The 24,709-nt window shown below is 43.1% G+C and overlaps 2 protein-coding genes across 2 annotated transcripts in view; both read left to right on the forward strand.

The window, feature by feature from the left end:
* The first annotated feature begins 1,401 nt into the window (after positions 1-1,401).
* LOC310964387 (uncharacterized protein) lies at positions 1,402-13,378 on the forward strand. The gene is made up of 10 exons (XM_083937499.1): positions 1,402-1,646; positions 2,844-2,992; positions 4,771-4,891; positions 5,038-5,137; positions 6,633-6,838; positions 8,018-8,145; positions 8,779-8,902; positions 9,942-10,038; positions 10,123-10,198; positions 11,643-13,378. The coding sequence occupies exons 1-10, from the start codon at positions 1,559-1,561 to the stop codon at positions 11,733-11,735; spliced, it is 1,182 nt and encodes a 393-aa protein (XP_083793625.1). The 5' UTR covers positions 1,402-1,558; the 3' UTR covers positions 11,736-13,378.
* Positions 13,379-18,987: 5,609 nt separating this feature from the next.
* The window catches only part of kirrel1a (kirre like nephrin family adhesion molecule 1a), a 36,460-nt gene continuing 30,738 nt past the window's right edge, over positions 18,988-24,709 (forward strand). The window contains exon 1 of the mRNA XM_083937149.1: positions 18,988-19,245. Coding sequence (XP_083793275.1) covers positions 19,200-19,245 — 46 coding nt within the window. The 5' untranslated portion in view covers positions 18,988-19,199. The remainder of the gene's footprint in view (positions 19,246-24,709) is intronic.

Consider the following 24,709-nt stretch of genomic DNA (forward strand, 5'->3'; position numbering starts at 1 on the left):
CGTGCAAAAACATCCAAGTATCCTGTAACTTCACTTCACACAAACTCCACGTGACGCAGACTACACAAAGAGACAAGGTTTTGTTTTAATTAATTGCAAATATTAGTTTACCAAATTTGATGGTACCATCAAAAAACAAAGTAAATGTTTTTCAAAAGAGTATACAGTGATTGGTTTGTTCTTGTTCACATTATATCAAGTGAGTAGATTCATGAAAGAACACTGTATTCCATGTAGGAGCTGATAGACTTATCTTCATACAGGATATTGCACATGGTCCCTTATTGTGCAGACAATTTCAAAGGCAGAGCACCTCAGTGTAATTCTGCCGCAAAATCATCCCATGGTCTTTTTCGGCACTTACATCAAATAAGCCGTTGAGACAGTTTTTTGCGTGTGTGAACCGCGAGTCGCTAACAGCTGGACGTGGCTAACAGTGATTAGCTCGGGGCAGCACGGTGAAGGCATTCAAACGTCTTTTCTAACCACTAACACTGCTCAGAATAACAGCAAACCTCTGCAGCAGCATGAGGAGAGTCCCTAGTCATAAAACAAAGCACCAATGGGCTCCTTCCTTTTGGATTGACTTTGGTAATCCACTTGAATGGACTTTACTATGAGAGGAGCTGGTACCTGGGCCAGTAGGTAAGTCTATAAAACACTCTTAATAAACTCTGGGTTCACTACGTTGTTGGTGCTTTGTTTTCTGTGTAGAGACTCTTCTCATGCTGCTGCAGAGGTTTGGTGTTATTTGGAGCAGTATTAGTGGTTAAAAAAAATATGTTTTAATGCCTTCACCGTACTGCCCCAGTCTTAGCCACGTCCGGGTGTTAGCGACGCCACCGGATTTCTCCGTAAATAGTTCTTACACAAAAAAAAACTGTCTCTAAGGCTCTTTTGATGTGTAAGTGCAGAAAAAGACCATGGGGTGATTTTACGCTGGAATTACACTTTAACCTCTGGAAAAACACCAAAGGTCATGTTTTCTAAGTATATACTTAACTTTATTTTAAAAAACAAACAATTGCCACATTTCCAATAGTGCCCACAATTCATTTAGATGGTAATAAAAACATCTTCATAGTATATTTTTCTCACTTCTACACTTTCTTGTTCACATTTATAGTAAAAAAAAACAACATTTACATGGTTTGTACAACATCCATAATAACAATAATGATAATAAATACAATTCAATTCAATTCAAAAAACTTTATTTGTCCCCGGGGGGCAATTCAGGGATTGTAATATAAATTGTAAATAGGCTACATTATAAATGAGGTGACTGACTGTGACTTTTGACCGAGCTTTCACTGCGCGTACGTGTCCGTGGTCGAAATAAGAGGAAGCGCTCCGCCCAGTGTGAGCCTCCAACAGTTCCCACAGTTTCCTCACAGCGAGCTGGAAGTCACCGTCCAACTGAAACACGGACATTTCGCCTCTCTACGAACAGTGACAGCGGGCCGGACGGCACACGGCGGGCCGCCGGAGCGAGGACATTCCGAGGACAGCGTCGTGTCCTCCTCACACCGGAGACTGTGGCGAGTGAAGTTTAGGAATGGGACTGTTGAGGACAACCAGGTGGATTCGGAGTGTGGACTTGTTCGCCGTTAGCTGCCTCTTTCTCATGGTTGAGTCCCAACGAGGTAAGAACCTATAGCGGACACGTCCGTGCTTCCTAACGCTGCCTTTGCGTTATCAACTGTTTCCCTGAGGAATTTCCCGTTTTGCCATAAACTCACCACGGCTACGTCACGGTGTTTCCCAGCTATGACGTCACGGCTGCTATTTAAAGAGGTAACTTGCTGTAAACTTAAATGTTTAGAGTTTTTGGCCGTAAACTCAATGATGTGACTGTCTGCACAGTGATGGACTACATCAATGCTGGTGTCATCATTGAGATTTCCCACCACATCTCTAAAAATCAGCATTTCATGGGTCGAAAATGAAGTTTTTTTCATTATTGATTCATCTGTAGAATATTTTCTTGATTAATTGTTCAAACCAAAGCAATATTTCATGTATAAAATGTCCAAAAATGGAAAAAAATGTCAATCAGTGTTTCCCACAGACCTCAAATGTCTTGTTTTGTCCACAACTCAAATACATTCACACTTAGAAACAAGCCTAAAAAAAAATCGCATTATTTGATTAAATGTGTCCCTATAAATAAAAAAAACTCTACATTGTGATGAAAATTGTTATATTTTTTGACTTGTATATTTAAGTTCAGGACAACTCTGACACATAGAGCCAAAATAAAACACTTAGAAATTTAGAGAATATCTAAAATAATGCCAACACACTGGACCATAATCCCTTACTTTGACTGATAAATTCCTATTTAGGATAAGTCCATAGACAGGCTCAAAATCATGCCATTTTACTGTATCAATTTGGAGAATTTCCACAGTAAACGTCCTCCATTGGTACTTGGAAAAAGATTTTAATGGTAAGTTGTTTTTGTGCAAAGAGGGCAGTTAGTTTGGCGAGCTCCATAAAGAGTCCTTTGGCACTTCAGACATTTCCTTGAGGCAGAGCTGTCTGTGTGGGTAAACAAATCACCAGACTGTACCGCTGTGAATCAAAAAGAAGTTATTTTATATGAGAACACGAAACCAGAGAGCGTCTTGTGATGGTAAACACACGATGTGACGCCAAATCAGGCCGAGGATCCAAAGTGGAAGCCCTTGCTCCGACCGTACGCGTCGTCCATCCAACCATGTGTTGCTGTTGCAGCTGCTGATGAAAGGAGTGTGTAGGTGTTTTTGACAGAGGTGAAATACAGGCACACTGAAATATTATGTTATAAGTTGTTTGATTTGTCTCTTTCTCTACCTCAGGCCAAATCTTACCACCACAAAATGTGTCCGTACTGTGGGTTAGTGGTTTTGAGCTACAGTTGTCCTGGGCACCACCACAGCATTCAATGGAAAACTGCAGATACGAAGTGGTTTCCAAAAAAATGGAAGGAGAGGAGAGTACGTATGGAGTAAGTAGGCATATATTTCAACATGTCTATTTCATGTCTATGCACGCTGCCTTTTCACACATGAATGCAGACCCCACCACACCCTTTAAGTCTCATGAGGATCCCTATTGCACACGCACCACAGTATCCCACCACTTCTAAATCATTAACCCTTGTTTGCTATTTGGGTCCTATTGACCCGTTTCAAGTTTTGCCGTATAGTTTCTTATACCTGAAACTCAGTGGCCTTAGCTTATTTTATGTGGTAAACACGTACAAACAATAAAGTAACAGCGCACACATGCTACTGTACCCCACACATTTACATCCTCCATATGGTCTTCAGGTCAGTTTGACCCCCATACACAGAAACATTCCCACACACACACACAGACAACCACACACACAAACACAAAGATAACGTTACATTATTCTAATGTAAGCACAGAGAAGCTGTTCGCTCTCAATGCCCCCCCCCCCCCCCCCCCGTGTCCACCTCCACCACAAAAAACAAATAACACCTCCATTAATTGTGTTCTATTAGAGACTGCCTGTAATTATTCATTATTCAAATGTAGTCAAGTTTGATTTCAGACTCCAAATATACAAGGTTTAAATATATTAGCAGTTAAGGTATATCCTGGAAAGCCATCTTTTTAATCTCATTGCACTGCACTAACCACAGGCCCTTACCGTCTACAAGGGTCATTATTTCTATACTGTCGGCATTATTCCTAGAAAACAGACTCAAACTCAAACTGTGTGCATCATCTCTAGCTTCTGCGTGTTGCCTCTGTAAGGATGGTACAAGTTTTCTTAAATCTTTTTTTATGTTCTTATTAAAACCTCTCTGTGTAGGGACATTTCTGACTTTGGCAACGTGTAGTAAAGTATTAAATACAGCGATGTACACCACTCATTTATCTACAAATGAAACCTCATGACATCAGAATAACCTGCAAGATGGGGTTCGTCTGACCAAAAGTAATTTGCGCTCGCTGTTCTTGTCAGACAGTGGCAAAAAAGAGCTTGGGTGCTTGTTACACTATTGAGTCGCACAGAAAAGGGAGTTCAACCTTTTTCAGATAGCCACGAGTTCATGAAGACAGGCCTCAGTCCTACTTTAGGTTGGACTTAAAACAGTTTGATGTCCTCATGGAAAAAGTAACACCTAGCATTAACCCTCCCCCCCCCAACCGGATCGTGATAGGACTTCAATGTCATGTTAGATAGTTTGGTAATCAAACAAACGTCACAATCCAAGCTTCTATCTCATTGGTCGCGCTTTGGAAAGGTCAGCGTCAACTAGCTCAAAGTTTAACTGATTTGAACTTTGAGCTACATTGGGCGCTACCACCTCCTCCATAGGGAATGAATGGAACCGTGGGCACAAAGCGTTTTTACTGCACTATGTAGGGGCCTTTAGTGCTCAATTCAGAATTATTCTCTGATTTGTTTTGTTTGGCTGTTGCAGATCAGTGTCCCACATACACAAAATAACTTATATGTTTATACAAGTCAATTTAAATCTATATATTTACTTTACTGTATGTGCGTATTCCATTGAAAATGGCTAGTGCAGGAACAACTCCACAACTGCTTTTCGTGACAGAAAATCGTCGTATACGTGGCTCAACAAACTAGGACAATAAACACACAACATGTGTTCCTAAAAACCGAATCAAATACCTAACGGCCTTCATTTACGCAGGATCAGAATAAAACAAAATATGTTTTTGACTAGCTGTGTTACATGTCCAGTAATGTGCTTCCTGTTTCTCTGTTCTTGGTGGATTCAGATAAAGAAGTCTCCTAAGCTGTTGTTCATTGTGATGGAAGGAGGATTTCTGCACTTGTCTGTAAAAACGGTCTGTAATGGCATCAAAAGTGAGCCGGTTTCCAAGAACATCACTTACCCAGGTAACTCATTTTGCTCACCGTTACCCTCAGTAACACCTGATTTTGTTTCCAAAGTTTGAATGCCTTTTGGTCCATCTACTGCATTGACATCTGTGTACACATTTGTTCACAAGATGGTTTTCCGTTTGTGTCTCATTTCCTCCCAGACCTTGTAAAGAATTTCGAGTGCTACGTCCATGCGTCCGAACGAACCCGCTGCTCCTGGCTCCCAAATAGCCATGCTCCAGATCTCAGGTTTTTCTATCGGTACGTGTGGGTTTTATGTGTGTTTGTCTTTACAAAAGGACCTTGGGAAGACCCACAGTCGCCTCAGTTCAGTTAGTAAACTAAAACTCACCCTTGCACTGTGTATGTGAGTGAAGTGTATTTCGAAATTTCCCGATGCACACTGTTTTTTTCGTTTGGTTTCATCACATACTGTAAGACTCTGGCTGAACCCAAGTGGAAGTAATAAGCTTGGGGTAAACTGAGGCTAAAATCCTCAAGTTTAATGGCTCAGCTTTGTGTCACTGCAGGCCTTAGGCCGATGTCACTTTGAATTGAGGCATTGTTTGTTGACCATGATGTTTATCCTTCAAGGCCTTGTTTGGTAATGTTGCATTCAATTAAGAGGGTGGACTGGTAACTCCAGCCGACAACCATTAGCACAACCATGAATCCAAAACTGATGCTGATGATATTTATCATCCAATGCTGACATTGTATCATTTTCAAAAATAATACCACAAATAGATTTATAATGAAGTTAACCTTAAAAGGTCTGTTCCACAGTGGTGTTTCAGAAGAATATAACAGTGCTGTACATTCACTCAGAAAATGGTATTTAAGGAAACTGGTGATCATGTACCAGTGAAGTTCATCTGCATCTGACCAGGCTGGGACTGATGTCAGATGCGTACATAAGCTGATCAAGCTTAAGTATTCTTATGTAGTGTCATTATCATTAAATGTGTATTGTTTTCTGAAAGGAGAACGGGCTGCCTTTACACACATATCTATCTTTTTCAAGGATGATGCCATACTGTTCTGTTTGTACTATATTTGTTCAAATTGCGACTAAAGAATATATATATATAAAAAAAAAGAACTGATAAAGCCTCTCGGATGAGAGGTGAAACGTCTACCTAGCCCAGGGGTGGGAAATTCCGGTCCTGGAGAGCCACTGTCCTGGATGTCCTAGGCTTCTCCCTACCCTAACACACCTGAGTCTAACAATAATCAAACTATGACAAGCATCAGCTTCTTGATAACGAGCAAATCATTAGAATCAGGTGTGTTAGAGCAGACAGAAACCTAAAACATGCAGGACAGTGGCCCTCCAGGACGGGAATTGCCTACCCCTGACCTAGACAAATAACCAAGTCCAGTTGCTTTTGACTGAAATCCCTTTGGGGAAAACGACGACCTGGACAAATGAGAACATTCACAGAGTCATATCTTAGCACATTTACATTTTGCCCCAATCATTACAGAAGTTGTATGAGAGTTGTATGGATCCTCTCAAAATGTCAAGCTATTCCTTTAAAGCTCTGAAGTCAGAATATAGTGACAGTTTCAGGGAACATGAAAAAAGCATATTCTTTACCCAAAGTTACCAACTTCAGCTTTAACTTTATTGAACAGAGTTTCATGTCTGTTTGAGAGCGTCCCCTGAGTAGCATAATCCAGGGAAAAATTGGGCTTATGAAATGTTCCAGTGCAGCATGAATAAATCAATGACCTTTCTCTCTATCTTTCCAAGGTTATTGAGAGAGGACTTCTCGGTATCTGTTGACAACAAGCCCTCGTACCACATACAAGAGTGCCCATCGTACCGTCACACCAGCGGCGTCAGGACCGGCTGTGATGTGGAGGCGGGCATCAATCATTCCATCCAGGTCCTGTTTAATGGAACGCTGAACAACACCCTTGTCAGGAACACCTTCAAGAAAATGCTTCTGCAAAATGGTATGTGTGTCGCTGCTAATTCATTATCAACAGTCCTAAGGAGGAAACATTGTGTTGAAATGCGTTGCACTTCCCCATTCACTCTCAGAGTTCTAGGAGAAGTTGCTCTGTGTCCTTTCCTGGAAATGTTTTCTACGTTTGTTCTTTTGTAGTTCATTCAAATCTCAATTCAAAACTCTGGACAACACCAAATGTAGCCATATTAGGAGCGCAACAATTTGTGGGAGGGACCTTAGTTGTTTTACAGTGTTTTATGTGTATGGCTGTTTTGTAACTGCTCGAATGAGAGTGACAATGGAGAGGCAAAAGCAAGACAACCCCCCAAAAAGGGAATGGTTGCTCTCTCCTCGTCCTTCCTGACTGATTCTTCTCTAGTTTTGTGTTGTGCTGGCGTCCTAAAGAAACGGGAGAGCTGAGAAACGGCGACACCGGTGGCAGAAGGATGAGGCACGAGAAACAGTGTGTAACTGAGACCGTTGTGTAAAACAAATGGAAATATTCTCTCTCATTAATCATATGAAGAATTCAAAAAAGCCACTCTTACAAAAATACACAAACAGCTGTTTGAATGATTCTCTCTGCTGTGCGAAGAGAAAACAGCAATAAGATGTAGGATCGTAAATTCAAATGAAGATATCTTTGAAAAAACCCTTTTAACTCAAACATGTTCCGCTTTTGCAGTGGGTCAGTGAAGGCATGTCACTGGAGGAACACACAGTACTCCTCAGAGCGATTGCCAGACATCACGCCGGTGCAGTGGGCCTTCTCGTTCCCCTGACCTAAGTCAACTTATGCACCTATGAGATGTTATGTATCGGTGCAGCCCCCGAGCACCAGCACAGACTGTCCAGGAGCTCACTGATGCCCTCATCCAGGTGTTGCCGGGAGTGCATACACACACGCGGGGGCCAAACACACAATTGAGCCACATTACGAGTCATGATATAATCCCTGCTAGTGTGTTCAGCCTTTTGATCTCAGTTTTTCACTTAACCCTCAGATGATTTTGGTTTCCACTGACCGTTCTTCCATCATTTTGTTCTTGACAAATCATACAATGTACACACGTGATGATTCTCTACCTGAATCATTTGTTCAACAAGATCCGATGTGTGATTAAAGTGTTCCCTTCCTTCTTCATGAGCAGTTATCTGAAATGTACTGTCTGTCTCCATGCAGTGAGACCTCCCCCCCTCAAGTGGACAGTCACTAAAACTGGGGACAAACTGAATATTAGCTGGACTCCTCCTGACATCCGCTGTCACTGGACATATACCATTAAATACACCGAGTGTGATGAAACAAAGGTAAAAGACAATTATTGGACTTTTGTCTCTAAAGTCTTCAAATGTAAGCTGTGTCTTGCTTAGTCTGTTTATCTTATATGAGAATTCAGTGGATGCAAGTAATGGCTGTGCTTCTTTGGACCTTAGAAGCAACTGGATACCTAACTGTAGTCCTAGCATTGACATGTTATACTTTAATATTTACTTCTAAACCATCTGTATTTCCCAAAGGGGAAAACTATATAAATCAAAAAACATAAATTATACTGTATATCTCAAAGCTTTCAATGTCGTTTCAATTTCAACATTATGTAAAGAGTTGTGGTTAAAGTCACAATAAGGTGTGCACCTGCTTCTAAGATTCACATTTTAACATGAAAGTCATATTGTCACATCCATTACGGCACTGGAGCAATGAGTCATTTATTTAGGCTGTTTTGGCGGCTGTGGCTCAGGGGGGAAGTGGGTGTTTCCCAAACCAAAGATCAGCTGTTTGATCCCGGGCTCCCCTGGTGTCGAAGTGTCCTTGGGCAAGACACTGAGCCCCACATTGCTCCCTGTGCTGTGAATGGAAGTCGCTTTGGATAAAAGCGTCAGCTAAATGAAATGTATTTTATTTCAGTGTTACAGTCGTTCCTTCATTTTTTCTCACAGGCTTTAAAGGCTGAAGATGTGACATCGGTTGTGTTGGACCTAGTCCCTCAATGCCCGTACAATATGACGATTAAAGCAAGGACCAACGGAGGAGAGACACCCTGGAGCAGCAGCAAGCATTTTGGTATGGTCATCATCTTTCCGTCTATCTACTTATAAGAGCTATGTCACAAAATGATGTTTATACTACCCTCTAGTGGGTGTTTTAAGAATGATTTGGATAGAAATGCACTCTTAAGCTGAGCTGTAACTAATAGGGCCGGGCGATAATTCAGTGTGACGATGAATCGTATTTCAATGGAATCAGTATTGTGAAAAAAATCCTGATACACAATCGCATCGTCTCAGCTGACAATATCAGAAAAGGGAAGGCAATGTGAAGATTGGAGTTTTAGTTTTGAAATTGAACTTTACATTACCACACAGTTTAATGTGATTAACATAAAGTGGATTGCATAACACATGATATAACATACGTGAGGTAATAAAGTCCAGTTTCCAAAGCAGTATAACAATGTCTTTCATATGTATTTTTCTATATTGGCTCTATCGAAATGCAAAAAACAACAAAAACAAAAAAAAGCAGCGGCCAACCGCGTACCAGCAATATTCACTACATTTTGACAACACTTTATGTTCTAATCCTTGCAAATCATGTTCATTTTGCTCTAAAGTTCTTACCATATGGTTATTTCATAAAGGCTATTCGTTTATTTATTGAACTGCCAGAAGACATGATATATTGTAATATATATATATAAGATTTTGTCCTAATTACTAAGTACATTTACTCAAGTATGTACTTAAGAGCAAATTTGAGGTATATTTACTTTACTTTTATATTTCTAATTCATGACCTACTTGTACTTTACTACATTTGGAGAGAAATATTTGACTTTTTTCTCCACTACATTTGTCTGACAAATGGCTGTAGTTACTAGTTACTTTACAAATTAAGATTTAACATTCGACGCATGTGAAGAACTTTGAACATGTTGCATTGGAAAATATGAAACTACGCAGAAGTATATCAAATGTGAGCTTAACAGTCGGTCGAATGTTGTGTTGCTACTTTTACTCACGTATCTGAATGTGTCCTCCTCCACTGGTTTTCCTGTTTCCTGTTGCTTGGTGATGATCATAATATGTCTCTTTGCACGCAGACGCAGATACAAATCCTTATGCGTTTGTGTATGCTGCCTTCATTCTCCCCCTGATGTTTGCTGGCCTTGTAGTCCTGATGTTTGTGTGTTGCAGGAAGTATGTAAAGTCTTCATCTTTTGGCTCTTTTGGCTCCTATCGGCTTTAGTTGTTTAACTCTGATATTTAACTCTCTCTTTTCAGGAACAAGGAAAATATTTTACCCAAAGTGCCAGTACCTCGGGACCTCCTCAGCGATATTTCTGACAACAACAATAAAGTGAGTGTTTTTTTAATATTAAATACTGTCCCGTAAAACAATTTCTCGTCTTGTCCAGGCTTACTGTAGATGAGAAGGCCGTTGCCTCTCTCATATCTGTATGTTGAAATCCGCAGCCTCAGCTTACAGACCATAAGTTAGGTATCATGCATGAAATCATGTGTTAAACCAACACTTTGCTTAATGTAAGAACATTTACACTTTGGGGAAGTTGCTGCACCCGGCCAAGAAATAGTAATTTTCTCATCAAACTGCGAAAACAGAACCCAATTTGTTAAGTTAAATTCAAGCATAACACCAGGAGTAATCACCACAAATACAGCCCCCCCTCAAGGCACAGTCCTATCACCGTTTTTATTTACCATTTACACAGCTGATTATCGCCCACAGCACTCTGAAATATGCAGACGACACCGCACTACTAGGTCTAATGAAATGAGGATGTTGATAGCCACTACAGAGAAGAGAGACAATGCTTTGTTGAGTATTGTGACAGTCATTTTCTGGAGCTTAACGTCAAGAAAACTAAAGAACTAGTGATCGACTTTAGAAGGAACAAGAGAGAAACTGAGGCAGTGGTTATCAAAGGGGCAACAGTAGAAAGAGCAAACACATACACATACTTAGGTGTTGTTTTTAATGATATGTAGTGTGTGGAGGTCCTGTGTCGTGGGGAGGGAATGGGGGGGTCACCGAGAAGAATAGGATTGATAAATCGAACAGAAGGTCAGGAAAAACGGTTGGGCTGATAATTACGCTGGATAGAGTATACTATGAGAAAATGACAACTAAGATTATGCAAGACTCTGGTCACCCTCTCAAGACTCTGGTCACCCTCTCAAGACTCTGGTCACCCTCTCAAGACTCTGGTCACCCTCTCAAGACTCTGGTCACCCTCTCCGTACCTGGGCAACAAGGTTATGGTCCGCAGTGGTCGGCTAGGACCACCGGTGACACACACTGAGCGGCATGCTCTTTCTTTTATACCACAAGCTGTTAGGCAGCACGACGAGCACTTTAAACGTACTTCTGTAGAACTTGTCTAGGTGTGTATGCGTGTGTGTTTAAATGTTAACTTAATGTCCTGTAATGTTGATCTATGTTATTATATCAGTGCCTGTAACTATAGGCGCGGATGCAAATGTAATTTATGTCTATTCTTTTTACGTGGGCATAAGCAGTGTAATTTCAATTGTTATGGATGCAATAAACTTGACTTTGACAACAAAAGCAATGAAGGCAGTGAGAGAAAACAATGAGCTGGACAACATAAGGAGTACCTGATAAATGTAATGGTGTCCAACAATAAAATGCAGCCTCACCTGTTGTCTTGGGAACGTATTTCTATTCTATTCTATTCTAGTCTAGTCTATCAAACCAAATGTACCCACAATAGCAACAATTGGGAGAATGATAAAATGTTTTTTTTTCTTCCTTTCCCCAGATCAATGTTCGCAACCTCTATGTTCCCGCAGAGGAAGAAGACTGTAAAATCACTCTGGTGGTAGACGACCAAATCAACAAACCGGCCCTGTGACCCATCTCTGCGGTGGCCGCCACTTGAATCTGCAGCACCTCAAAGTCTCCAGGTTTTTATTGTGCTGGCTCAACAACACATGTGGAGAAGTAACTGTTCAACGGATGAATGAAGGAGATTAATTAGCCAAGTGCGTCAAGTGAGATGTCAACTCAGCGGGGCCCCAGTAGCTCCCCACGATAGAGCATGTATGCCCCATGTGCTGAGGCTGAGTCCTTAGCAGCGGCTCAGGTTCATCTCTTACCAGTGGCCCTTTGCTGCACATCGTCCCCTCTCTCCTGTCCTATGTCCGGCTGTAGGCATAAAGGCCAAAAAGATAATCTTCAAAAGAACTTCTATTGAACAAAAAACAGCAGCTACTGTACTGTTGTTCCCGAACTGATGATCCCATGGTCTTTTTTCGGCACTTACATGCATCAAATCCAGCTGCTGAGACAGGTTTTTCATGTAACAACCAGCCTGGTCAGATGCGTACATGAACTGATGGAGCGTCTTTGATGAGAGGTGAAACGTCTTCCTAGACAAATAACCAAGTCCAGTTGCTTTTGACTGAAATTGTTTTGGGGATAACGACGACCTGGACAGATGAGAACATTCACAGACATAACAACTATTAACTATTAACAGTGATAAGCTCGGGCAGTACAGTGAAGGCATTAAAACGTGTTTTTGTAACCACTGATACGGCTCACAATGTGACCAAACCTGTGTATTAGCACGAGAAGTATCCCTACACATGCACAACAAGTCCGTATTTTTCGTCCGAAATTGTTGCATGTTCGAAAAATCAAATCCACCTCACTGTCATTCAAGTTTTCATAACAGGTTTCTGTGTTTTTCGGATCTTTCAAAAGCTGTTTTACCACCAAGATTCACTGCCAAATGCAAGACACGGGCAGATAGTGGCCACAGCCGCGTTCCTCGAGTGCAGAGAGGAAATGAGAGAAGGAGCGAAAGACAGGGATGAGGTTTCTGTGCGTAGTGATTTCCTTTGGAGGAAAACAAGTGCGTTACACTGTGGCAAATCACTTAAGGTCCTTATCAGCCCAAATATGCCACCGCATTATTCTGTATCACCGTGATATATTTACACATACCAGCAGCTCCTTTTTTGGAAACATTATCACTTGTTTACAGCATAGTTGCACTCATTTAGATTCATGTAATAATTACACCTTTCCCAGTTCTATTTAAAAAAATGTGTTCATTGAATAAACCCGAAAAGTACATCCATTACCCTTCTTAACCACAAGTATTAAAAAGAGACCCTCATTGCACGGCTGAGCCTGAGGCACTACTTGTGAGTAATTTGTACATCCATGTGTCCCGGTAGGTGCTGAAGCAATGCATATTTACAAAAGGACTATATTTTGTGCAACTGTTTTGATAATTCATCAGTTGTTTGAGCATTCACCAAGCATTAAATGGGATGCATGCTAAATGCTTAGTGGCTCCAGCTTGTTTGCTTCTCTCTGTTTTATATTGTGACTTGAATATCATTGACTTGTGCTGAGAGTCTTGAGAGGACTGGATGCCTGTGGGCTGCACCTACAAATGTCTACAGTGCATCCTTCACCATAGCATTGTCACCGATTTTGTGCGACTTCTGAGTCGTTTTATGCGGATGTATGCTTCTATGTGCTACTGATGGTTTTCCAATAAACATTTGAAGTTGTCTTTTCAGCCCAGGAAGAAATGTTTCATTGTTGAATGGAACATGTAAAATGTATCTGTTTTTAAACATTATACAGTATAATATGTAGCATTTAGTGCTACTGGTTTAAAGGAACAGTTTGACATTTTGAGGAAAATGCTCATGTGTGTTCTTGCCCAGAGTTAGATGATAAAATTGATACTTATATGTATTGTTATCTATATGGTGACTATGTAGCTGGAAACCAGCAGCGTGGTTTGGCAGACCCATTATCAGTGGATGGTTTCACAATATTAAGCCAGTAGGAGAAACATTGTACAATATCCTCTTCTGCAAATCATGACGTACAATGAGTCACATCTTTGTGTAAGTTCCCAGGATCTGCAGGTGAGCAGCTGTGGAAACAGGATAAAGACCTTTTCAATTGAATTATATTGTTAGGCAACAGCCTTGGTCCTTGTTAACTTCCTGTCATTCACATCCACTACAACAGGAAACCGACTTTGACACATTTAGAATGTTTACAACTTTGAAAAGGTCTATACTCAAGAGTAAGTCTGTGTATTACATGTCCCAAAGGTAAGTTATGAATAGAGAATACATGTTGTTCCTAATACAGACCCAGAAGCCACAGACAGGAGGAGATCTGGGCAACAAGGCTGGAACATTCTGTCTTTACTCCAGCCGTAAACCAGTTCAAGGCAGATCAAGTCATTAATAAGATTAGTGTTGTCAACAGAATTGAAAGGAAAAACTAAGTTAAGTTAAATCAAGACCGGTGATTCATCGTTTATGAAGAAAAGTCTCAGTTCTCAGTTTGAAAGTGGAACTAAGTATTTCTTCACCAACTCTAGCCAGGGGAGGAAGTTTGAAAAGCAGTTTAAATATTGCGTAGATTGTGGTTTGTTCAGGAACAACTTCTGAGAATGACAGAGATGCTAGATCCTTTGTCTGTTGTTCCCTGCATGTGTCTCCCTCTGTCTGTTGTTCCCTGCATGTGTCTCCCCTCTGTCTGTTGTTCCCTGCATGTGTGTCTCTTTCTGGCTGTTGTTCCCTGCATTTGACTCTCTCTGTCTGTTGTTCCCTGCATGTGTCTCCCTCTGTCTGTTGTTCTCTGCATGTGTCTCCCTCTGTCTGTTGTTCTCTGCATGTGTCTCCCCTCTGTCTGTTGTTCTCTGCATGTGTCTCCCTCTGTCTGTTGTTCCTTGCATGTGTCTCCCTCTGTCTGTTGTTCCCTGCATGTGTCTCCCTCTGTCTGTTGTTCCCTGCATGTGTCTCCTCTGTCTGTTGTTCCCTGCATGTGTCTCCCTTTGTCTGTTGTTCCCTGCATGTTATGTCTCTTTCTGGCTGTTGTTCCCTGCATGTGTCTCCCTCTGTCTGTTGTTCCCTGCATGTGTGTGTCTCTCTGTCTGTTGTTCCCTGCATGTGTCTCCCCTCTGTCTGTTGTTCCCTGCATGTATCTCTCTCTGTGTGTTGTTCCCTGCATGTGTCTCCCCGCCCGGACGCTCTGCCACGCTTAAAGGCATTATTATGAATTTTACTTAACACCAAGGAAAGTTTAGGAACTCCTTGTGGTTGTCATCCCACCTACAGTAACACAATTCTGCACCAACCTTGCTGCATGGGGACACAACCTGGCTCTTTGTTCTACTTAGGTGTCCTTGACATGAAAAGTGTATAAAAACAGCGTGGATGACAAGAAATGCCTTATGGTGTCTCCCTGCGGTGAAGGGCATGTGGACGGAGGCGAGTAATTGGTATCTGATGCAATCATGGTGTAACTGCTTTGATTCTGCACTGAGTCCTGCACTGTTTCCATCAGACGGACCTCCACTGAGCAGACATACACCCACATGTGAGAGGAGAACGAGGAGTCTGAGGCTGTGGAGACTAAACTGAATAGAATAGATTTTTTTTTATTGTCATTGTACCAGTACAACGACATTTACAGTACAATCCCTTAAAGTGCAGATTTAATTTAACATTAAAAGCATCAAAAAGAATAGGCTAGAACTTTAAAAGACACATTTAAAACGACGAGTTTACACACAAACAACCACACACGCACGCACACACACACACACACACACACACACAGACACACACAGACACACACACGCACACACACCAACACACACACGCACACATAAATACGCAAACACACACACACACACACACACACACACACACACACACACACACACACACAGATTGCAGAGACCCTGAGCAAAGATCCTCATCATCAGAGAGAACCAGCAGAGTGCACATTTGGTGATTCTAAACAAAAGGGTGGTGTTGAGTGCGTGTACTTTGCATGTCAATACTATAACACAGCTGGAGATTTATAGGTAAGGGTATATGCGGTGTTCAGCACTGTTAAAGCTTTTTGGATAAAAGCTGTTCTTAAGTCTATTAGTCCGAGCATTTAGAGACTGCTGTACAATTTATATTCCCCATTCAATTCAACTGCATGTTTTCACTGAGCTAACGTGATTTCTAAGAGGCATATCAAGCACCATCCGCTGTTGTTACATTGCCATTGTACACCTCATTTTCTCTGTTCAAAATGGCTGTAGCCCTGGTTATCATGAACCTGGCCAACTTCGCCTTTGTTTGTAAATCCATCAAATCGCCAAATATGTTTTATAAAACATGATATTTTAGTGTGAATACGGCGAAAAGAAGACATAATTTGGGCTCTTTGGAGGATATTTGAGAGGCGAGCGTTAAGCTACTTTGGATACAATAACATTTCCGGTAACGCAGTTTCAAAACTTTAGCCTCAGTTACGAAGACATATTAAAACTCCCTATAAAGTGACTGTGACTTTTATTTTGTTAAATACGAGCTCTGTACTTCCGGTTATACGCCAGCCAGCCTGACAATGACTCTGCACGGCCACACAGAGTAGCAACAGCGCCCTCTGGTGGTCGGCCCCGGTAGTGCCAACATGTCGGCTCAGACTGGTCCTGATGCTGCGGGGATGCAGAGAGCAGCGATATGAGAGGATATATGTATGTAAACCGTGCCAGGCTCGAGATATCCTGGCGCAGTCTCTGTGGCGCAATGGAATAGCGCGCTGGACTTCTAATCCAGAGGCTCCGGGTTCGAGTCCCGGCAGAGATGAGTCACTCTGTGTGCCACACGGCAGACCTGCGGTCACTTTTTATCAGATGGAAATGATGTTGTTTTGGTTACATGTTATTGTGCTGAAGTAGTCGATCCCCACTGCCCGCCCAGTAATGTGGGGTATAGTTACCACACAAAAACACTCACACTCCACTGTTTACGCATACATAAATACTCTCTTGTGGCAAATTGAACTAATAACAAAAACAACCGAGAATAGATTCAATCTATATTTCATTCTGATTTCGTGTGCTTAAAATCCCTGTTGGTTACACGGAATTGTTTTCTGCTTTTTGAGCTAGATAAGTCCCGAAAAAAGCAAAATAACATGGGTGATGGGTTAAAATCATCTCACACCTGATATCTTTGTCATAACATGTGGCAGTGTGGTAAACGTATTTTTCAGTTTCCTTTATGACCGTTATCACAATTACTACAATAATATTGGAATTGAACCTCACAAAAATCTAAAATAATAAATAATAAAACAATTAGACTATACAATATTTCCCCCAAACGACGGAGTTTCTTCATGAACCATTCGTAATCTACATTAACACAGATGCATTCTTAATTTACAGCCTCTCCTGCAGGCTTTTGTCAGGCAGTGATGGCGGACACAAACACATAGTTTGTCAATAAAAGGTAAGAATGCTTCACATGATACCTCTCAAAGGAATTACATCTCAGTACCGCCAGTAACAATAGGTTAGCAGTAAAATAAATGTGCGTGTGTTGCGCAGATCTTTTGGGATCCTTGCTCCAGTTGTGCTCGGAGCACACACACACACACACACACACACACACACACACACACACACACGCGGGGTCATCCCGGGTCGTGGACGCGAGGGGGCGCTCCAGTACCAGTATAAGTCACTGTCCCTCGGTCTGAGACGGGAGGAACCGGCTCACTGTGCAGAGCCACTGAGCCGTGACAGCTACAGTATCACGGGCAACCATCACCAAAATGTAGCCTACATTCTGTGACAGGAACGAGGACACGGTCTGTTTATTCATCATGTGCTCGGGCTGTTTCATCACAGTGACATCACTGCCTCATCCCACTGAACAGGCAGGTTGGTCTTGGAAGTCATCAAATACTGTATTTATTGCTCAATGTAATAGGTGAGTTCAATGTTCAGAAACACCTGGCCTCGTGGATGCTTTATTCTGATGATGTAGTTATATTTCAAGTGTGATATCATCATTCTTAAGTGTAAATGATAACACGAGCTGGAGATAAGTGTAGAGGTAAGTTTAGGCTGCCTACCTGCAATTACTTCATTATCTAATGGCGCACTGTGAACTTTAGAAACCAAACAGCCGCGACCACTAAGCAAATGTGTCAAAAATGATTTTGCCTCTCTAAGCTGGTTTATTTTTCTCATGTTTGTCTGTTTTTTTTTTTTTTGTTTTTTTTTTGCCGGTGTTGCTCTGTGTAGGATCCAGAGGGAGAGAAAAAGGGGGCAGTGCTGTGGTGCTGCTGACGTGAGGAGAGAGGGAGGGAGAGACATAGATAGAGAGAGGGAGAGAGGGAGATAGAGAGAGGGAGAGGGAGAGGGAAAGAGAGAGGGAGAGGGAGAGAGAGAGAGGGAGAGAGAGAGAGAGAGAGAGAGAGAGAGGGGGAGAGAGAGAGAGAGATAGGGAGAGAGAGAGAAAGAGAGAGAGAGAGAGAGAGAGAGAGAGAGAGAGAGAGAGGGAGGGAGAGAGGAATGCCCCGTTAATGAGAATATGACGTCAAGTCAGAGAGATTACAGCAAGGATAAAACCGGAAATAAGTAAAAATAATAATAATAAAAAAACAACACCGGATGTACGGTGAACTTTTATTATATTTAACTCGTCGGGCAAATCCATTAACAGTTACCAGCCGCGAGTCCCTAAATGTATGTAAAAACTTCAAAATAAAGGACAACTGTCGGAAGAGTTTCTGGGTTGCAGACGTCCAGTTTTTTTCCTAGGTGAAGATAATTAATAAGTTAATTGAAGGCTTTTATTTTGAAGGAAATGTATTTTAACTTTTAAGAAATACATACATTCTATAGACCTAAGCAACATAATTGGTCCTTGTTAACTTCCTGTCTGTTGCTGTCATTAAAACACACTGCAACAGGAAATAAACTAGGACACGTTTAGACTGTTTATGTTTACATCATTAAAAAGGTCTATATGGAAGTAGCACAGCAGAATCATGTTTGGCAGTAGATTAAACCTCTCTAACACAATACACACCGAGAACAAATGTATATACAAATATATCATATGTGTAGGCCTTTACTATGAATATTATTTATTGATAAATTAATAGGCTATTTACTGAGTTTTCATTTCCCTCAATTTAAAGCCCCTACAATGTAGTATATCTTGTTCGACGTGGATTTTATTTTGAAAGAAACGACCGGAAGTACCCTGTGTCCTTGCTGCTAGCTTACCGCCTCAGAGTAGAGTAGAAAACGGACAGTCGCTGGAGAGCAAAGAAGAGGAGAGAGGGGGGAAAAGACGTGAAATGGTGAAAAAGCGGAGCAAGTCCAAGCCCAGTTAGAGGACAGACGAGGAGGGACGACGCCGGAGGACTACCTTTCTGTGTACAGTTATCGTTAAAGTCAGCAAACTCCCGCTTTTTGATGCTGTCCTCACGGAGGTTTGAGCCAATAACGGACTTATTGGTCGGCTGAACCATGCAGAGGCTGCTGCTCCTGAGTTTGGTGTTGAGTTTTCAAACTGGTAAGACTGCATTTCTCTCCCTCTCTCTCTTTTTTTCTTACAACACACGGCGAATAATGTTATTGTTCAGTATTGTGTGAAACTACGGAGGCTTTAAAACAGACAGAGCCCTCCGTTGGTATTCTTACTGAAGTGTGTGTTTGGGTGTGTGTCGGGGAGAGAAAAAGAGAAAAGCGTAGAACATGATTTCACAGCATTCTCATATGAACCGCAGCGATGGATCACCTTAGGCGTGTGCGCGCGCACGTGCAGCTACGTGTGAGCGCGCGCGCGTGTGACTGCTTGTCCGCACCGCAGCAATGGATCACCACACTTTTTTTTTTTAACGACAATTGCCGCGCGCCTCTGTACGCGTGCGGATACGGGCGTTTGGTCGTGCACGTGCGTGCGTGCGTGCGACCGACTTGAACATGAGTGGTGCATGCGCGCCCGCCGGCCTTAATGACCTCTCGCGTGTGACAAAGCCTCGGTGCCGTGATTTCGACGGGCCGTGGCGAGGCGCTGAGGACGTGACGGGAATGACAGTGATTGACCGGCGCTGCTCTACATGCCAGCGGCACCTCCGCTCTGCTATCGCCGTCTGAATGGCTTGTCAGTCTGTGAGACCGCTGCCACCAGCCCCTGTAGTAGTCCCGTAGTGAGACAGCTCACATAGCTCTCTCCCCCCTGTCTCACTCCCTCTCTCTCGCACACACCGCCCCTTTGCCGCTCCTGTCCTTGTGTCCTACCTGTGTGCTTGACACAAAGCCCATTTTCACCCTCTCTGTTGCCCTCCTCTGTGCATTTCAGCAGCACAATGAGGCGTGTGCAGCAGCAGCAGCATCTGCTACCCTCCATACCTGCGGGGTGCCAGGTAGGCTGTTGGCTTATGATAATCACAGCCGAGTTGCTGGGAGACAGGAGGCTGAAGGAGGAGGAGGAGGAGGAGGAGGAGGAGGTGAAGGAGGAGAGGATGGTTGTAATTTCTCTAAGCTACCTGTTTGATCGAGGCACATCAGTGTGTTGTCGTGGCCCCACAGCCAAATCAAGCCTCCCCTTTTTTCCCTTCTTCTATTGTCTACCTTGGCTCACTGGGAGCGTGCACGACTGGCTGCTGGCCGCTCAGTCCGCCACTTCATCATAGGTAGGGGGCGTGTTCGGGGAAGGGAAGGTATGGAAAGGGATGATGTCACCGTGTCTGCCAGGCTTTGTATCACTCAGCCGTGCTCGCCGTGCTCGGCATCCACCCATAGCGTGTCGTTGGGGGTTCACAAGCCCACCACAATCTATGTAAAGTAAAGAGCTCCGTTTCATCCACGAATCAGACGCTCCAGGAATCCACATATGACACAATTTTGCAATCTTCGCACCACACACACACACACACACACACACACACCCCTGCTCTCTCCATCGAGACCCCCTTGTTGCTGTCACATGCTGCTGCCCTGTTTGTCCACTCATAAACCGTTCAGTCCACATGACCGACTCAATAACACTTGCAGATGTGCATAAACACACACACACACACACACACACACACACACACACACACACACACACACACACACACACACACACACACACACACACACACACACACACACACACGGCCTATTTACATGTGTGAAGCCATGTGTCCTATTGTCTGATGCTGCACTGTTACAACTGTGTAATCCATTATTACTCCATGTTGGACTTCTCAAACACAAAGACAGTTGTTCTCGAAGGCTTTCCCGAAGAAAAGATTAGCAAGCAGCAAATGAGGCTGGGTTTTTTTGGTTCAGTAAGATTTCAAATGGTGTAATACACGTAAGGTCTCAAATGTTGCACTGTGGTTTTTTTCATTTGGGTTCAAAAACACAAGATGAGTAAATATAACCCAGAGAGAGCTGATCATGTCAAAAAAGATAACACTAACGTTTGGTTTGGGAGCATTTTTCTTAAGCGCACGCAGACTCTTATCTTTTCATTAGACAAGTAAAACAGTATTTCATGGCCTGCAATTTGCGCACATGTAATTGCCTACTGGTGCTAATGACTGGATGGCTATTAGCGGAGCAGCTAATTAAAGCTTTGGTGAATCAGAATGTTTTGAAGTTATTTAGATTCAGTATATTTCTACTAGCAGCAACACCACTGCAGTGATTGATTTAGTATCCCCGCCTTGTATCTACATATCAACCCGGTAATAAGTCTCAAGCAAGCGCCACCATTAATGCAGCTGTTAAATGTTACTGCATAATCAATCATCGCAAACACGCCTTGAACTTCTTAATGAGCAGGATAGCCTTGAGGTTGGACTTGCAGCGCTGCAGCTACAGCCCAGACGGTAGGCTCAAATGCTGACTGGGACAAAGGCTCCAGTGCAGGTGTACCATTTGTCAGCCTCTGTCCTTTGGTGCGGACAGAGGCCATGAGCTGCTGCTGCCGCCCGCACTGTACGCTCCGGCCCTGAATCACACAGCCGAGCTGTGAATCATAGACCTCAGACAGATTCCTGTGTTGTGCTCAGCAAAGAAAATATTCAGATACATTCTGGGGGCATTTACATCCAGAAAACGAAGAGTTGCTCAGGGGTTGTTTGATTAGCAAAGATGTGGTTCTACTACCATGTGTGTAATGGGAATGACTCAACGAGGGCTGTAATAGTTCAAATAACAATGAAGAATTAGGAAAGACTCATAAAGAATCCAGCACGATACTAAAACTCTGTGTTAGAACTGCTGATTTACAACATTTGATTCATTCTTGCCAGTAATTCTCTGTGACATTTTCATCTATATAAATTTAAATTTTTCGACTTTTCATATCTGATGAATATAGAGGGAAAAAACAAATCCTCTGTCTTACAGCCAGTTACTGTTTTATGTGTTCAGAATGAATAAAATCATTAAGTTGTTAGCTTGAGCTAGTCTCCCATAGGCAGACCTCCATCTCATTAAGCTCATGCAGATCTGGAGAAATCCAAGCGCTAATGTTGGTAACAAAAGGATGGAGACACAGTGGGCTGTAATAACCACTAAAACTACACTTGGGAGAACTTGTTTCTGCTCAGATAACGGCTCTGAGAGATTTAGCATGTGCGGTAGTAGCTACTGTGGCTGATGAGGAAAAATGTGCCACCTACAGAAACTCAAACTTGTCAAGATCCTCCAATGAGCATTTTTTTGGATTAACAACTATTTATAGCTCCATGAACCTTTCTGAAAAGCGCTCTGCTATGGTTTGCAGGCTAGTGAACCATTTTGTGGTGGTAAACTGAACCCTTTCTGGCTCACAGTGTAGATCTGTGGAGCGACATATGTAGTGAGGCAGAAGTCTGTTTTTAATTTTGATCCCAGCGAGCGAGATATGGCTCTGGAGCATCCCACCGTTAATATGTGAATTCGGGTCATGGTTTTTACGGGATCTGAATGGAGCCTATTTACCGAAAAGCATCTCTAATTGACATCAGCCACTGAAAGCAATCACTGAACCAGTTGTAAAACTCAATCTGGGAAGTGAGCCCGTAATGTTATAACGCACATCCACGCCGTTGTTCTCCATTGACTTCCATTCAATCAACAAATTCTTGGCATTTCTGTCCTGGCGGGTGTTTGTCAGTGTGTGACATGGTGACTGCTTCTCTCAGTTGATGTGTTTGTTTAAGGCATTCCTCTGGACACGAGTGTCCTATAGTGCTTTTTGAAGTGGCGCTTGGAGAGGAAGAAGGAGCTCGCAGGCCGCTTTCAGATGATCGAGTAAAAACCTGATAGGGTACGGGCAAATCCAGTCAGATCATTCATTATCAGACGTGTGGACAGAGATGAATTCAATCAAAAAGTGTACACATTTCCTTTGAGCACCATCAACAGCTACACGTTTCTCGAGTGCAGCCACTGGATTTAAAGGCCCCGTAATCTGATTGTGTTTGACGGACCGGGGGCATCCAAGTTATAAAAAGACGAAGGAAAAAAAACCACATCCCCTTAAAAATGTTTCTTTATGCAGAGTCCTCCGAGCAAGAGAGGAACACTTTATCACATCTGACTGAATCTATCGGCCTTGTTTTCCCAAACTGCACGGCCACATTCTGCAGTGAGGACCGACTCGGGGTGATGGAGAGGGGGTGGGGCGGGTAACAGAAAAAGTTGTGATGGGGGAGAAGGGGGAGGGGGACAAAGAGGGGGTAGTCTTGTGGGCAGGTGGGTGAAGCCTGATAGAGAATGATTAGACTTTTTTTGTTTTTGTTTGTTTTGAAGGTGGTGAGGTGGAGGTGGTGGTGGTGGTGGTGGTGGTGGTGGGGGGGGGGGGTATTGTAGTGTGAGAGGAGGGTGTGCGGCATGAAAAGAAATGAGAGAGAGAGGACGAAGCAGGAGGAGGAGTGGTCGTGAGGCCAGCGGCAGAGAGAAAGGGACTATTACTCGGGCCTGACTGCTCCCTCAGTGGGGACAGTGAAGCTGCTCATTCAGACAGAATATGGTCGAGGCCGGTTCAAAGGCTACATTTGCGCTGGAATCTGGAGTGATTGAGCCCACATTTGAGGTGCCAGCCGAGCTCTTCTCGTGCCCCGTCTCCACTGAGGTTAATTGGCATTAATCGCTGTTGCTGTTAACTTTCCTCTCCACTTCTTTGCCGTCATGACATGAGCTCTTTTCTGCTTACCAAAGTTCTTTCTTTCTCTCTTTCTGTCCCCCTCCTGGACTTTGTCTTTCTTTTTTTTTTCCAATCTGACTCTTTTTCTCCTCCTCCTCCTCCCCCCACTATTACTTCTCCTTCTCTTTCCATCTACCCCTTTCTCTCTCTGGCTGTCTAATAAGTTCCAGATGTGGTTCTTGCATTCCTCTGGTCGGTGGAGAGAGAAAGAGAAGAGGGGAGGGGGTGGTATGAGTTGTGGGGGGGGGAGGCGGGTGGGGGAGGGGACAGGAGGAGAAGCACATGAATTAAAACAGGGAGCGCATGATGAGGAAGAGGAGCCCGTGTACTGTAACGCACATACGGCCGTGCGCTGGAAAACACGCATATGCAGGGGGAGGGAGAATGGATGCATGTGTGTGAGCGTGTGTTTGAGGGGATGGGGGAAGGGGGGATATCGGTCCTGTAACCTCAAAAGTTTTGGGACATTCTCCTCCTCCTCCTCCTCCTCCTCCTCCTCCTCCGTCTTTCCCCCCTCCTCCTTGCCCCCTCCCTCCGCAGGAATGTGGCTGACGCTGATGATGTCACTTCATTTCTCTGCTCTCCCAGTTTCTGCTCCTCTACGGGGACAGGGCCGAGAGAGGGAGGGTTTTTCGACTCGCTCCATCCATCTTCCCTTTACGATAACAACATTAGGGTCAGCCGTCCAACTAAATCGGTTACCACAGTACGGCAACGCTCGCCGTCCCCTCATCCTGTACTATAACAGCCTGCGGGCTAAATTCTTACAAATAATGAGTGAGCCATCTTTTAGTAGTAATGATCATCATTAAAACAATTTTGTGCAGATAATTATTTTGTCAACCAC

This window comes from Echiichthys vipera (assembly GCF_963691815.1).
Source record: "Echiichthys vipera genome assembly, chromosome: 22".
Taxonomy (NCBI): domain Eukaryota; kingdom Metazoa; phylum Chordata; class Actinopteri; order Perciformes; family Trachinidae; genus Echiichthys; species Echiichthys vipera.

Coding starts and splice junctions, on each gene's coding strand:
- LOC310964387 (XM_083937499.1), top strand. CDS start 1,559: ATGGGACTGTTGAGGACAACCAGGTGGATTCGGAGTGTGGACTTGTTC. Junction 1,647..2,843: donor CATGGTTGAGTCCCAACGAG/GTAAGAACCTAT, acceptor TCTCTACCTCAG/GCCAAATCTTACCACCACAA. Junction 8,903..9,941: donor GAGCAGCAGCAAGCATTTTG/GTATGGTCATCA, acceptor CTTTGCACGCAG/ACGCAGATACAAATCCTTAT.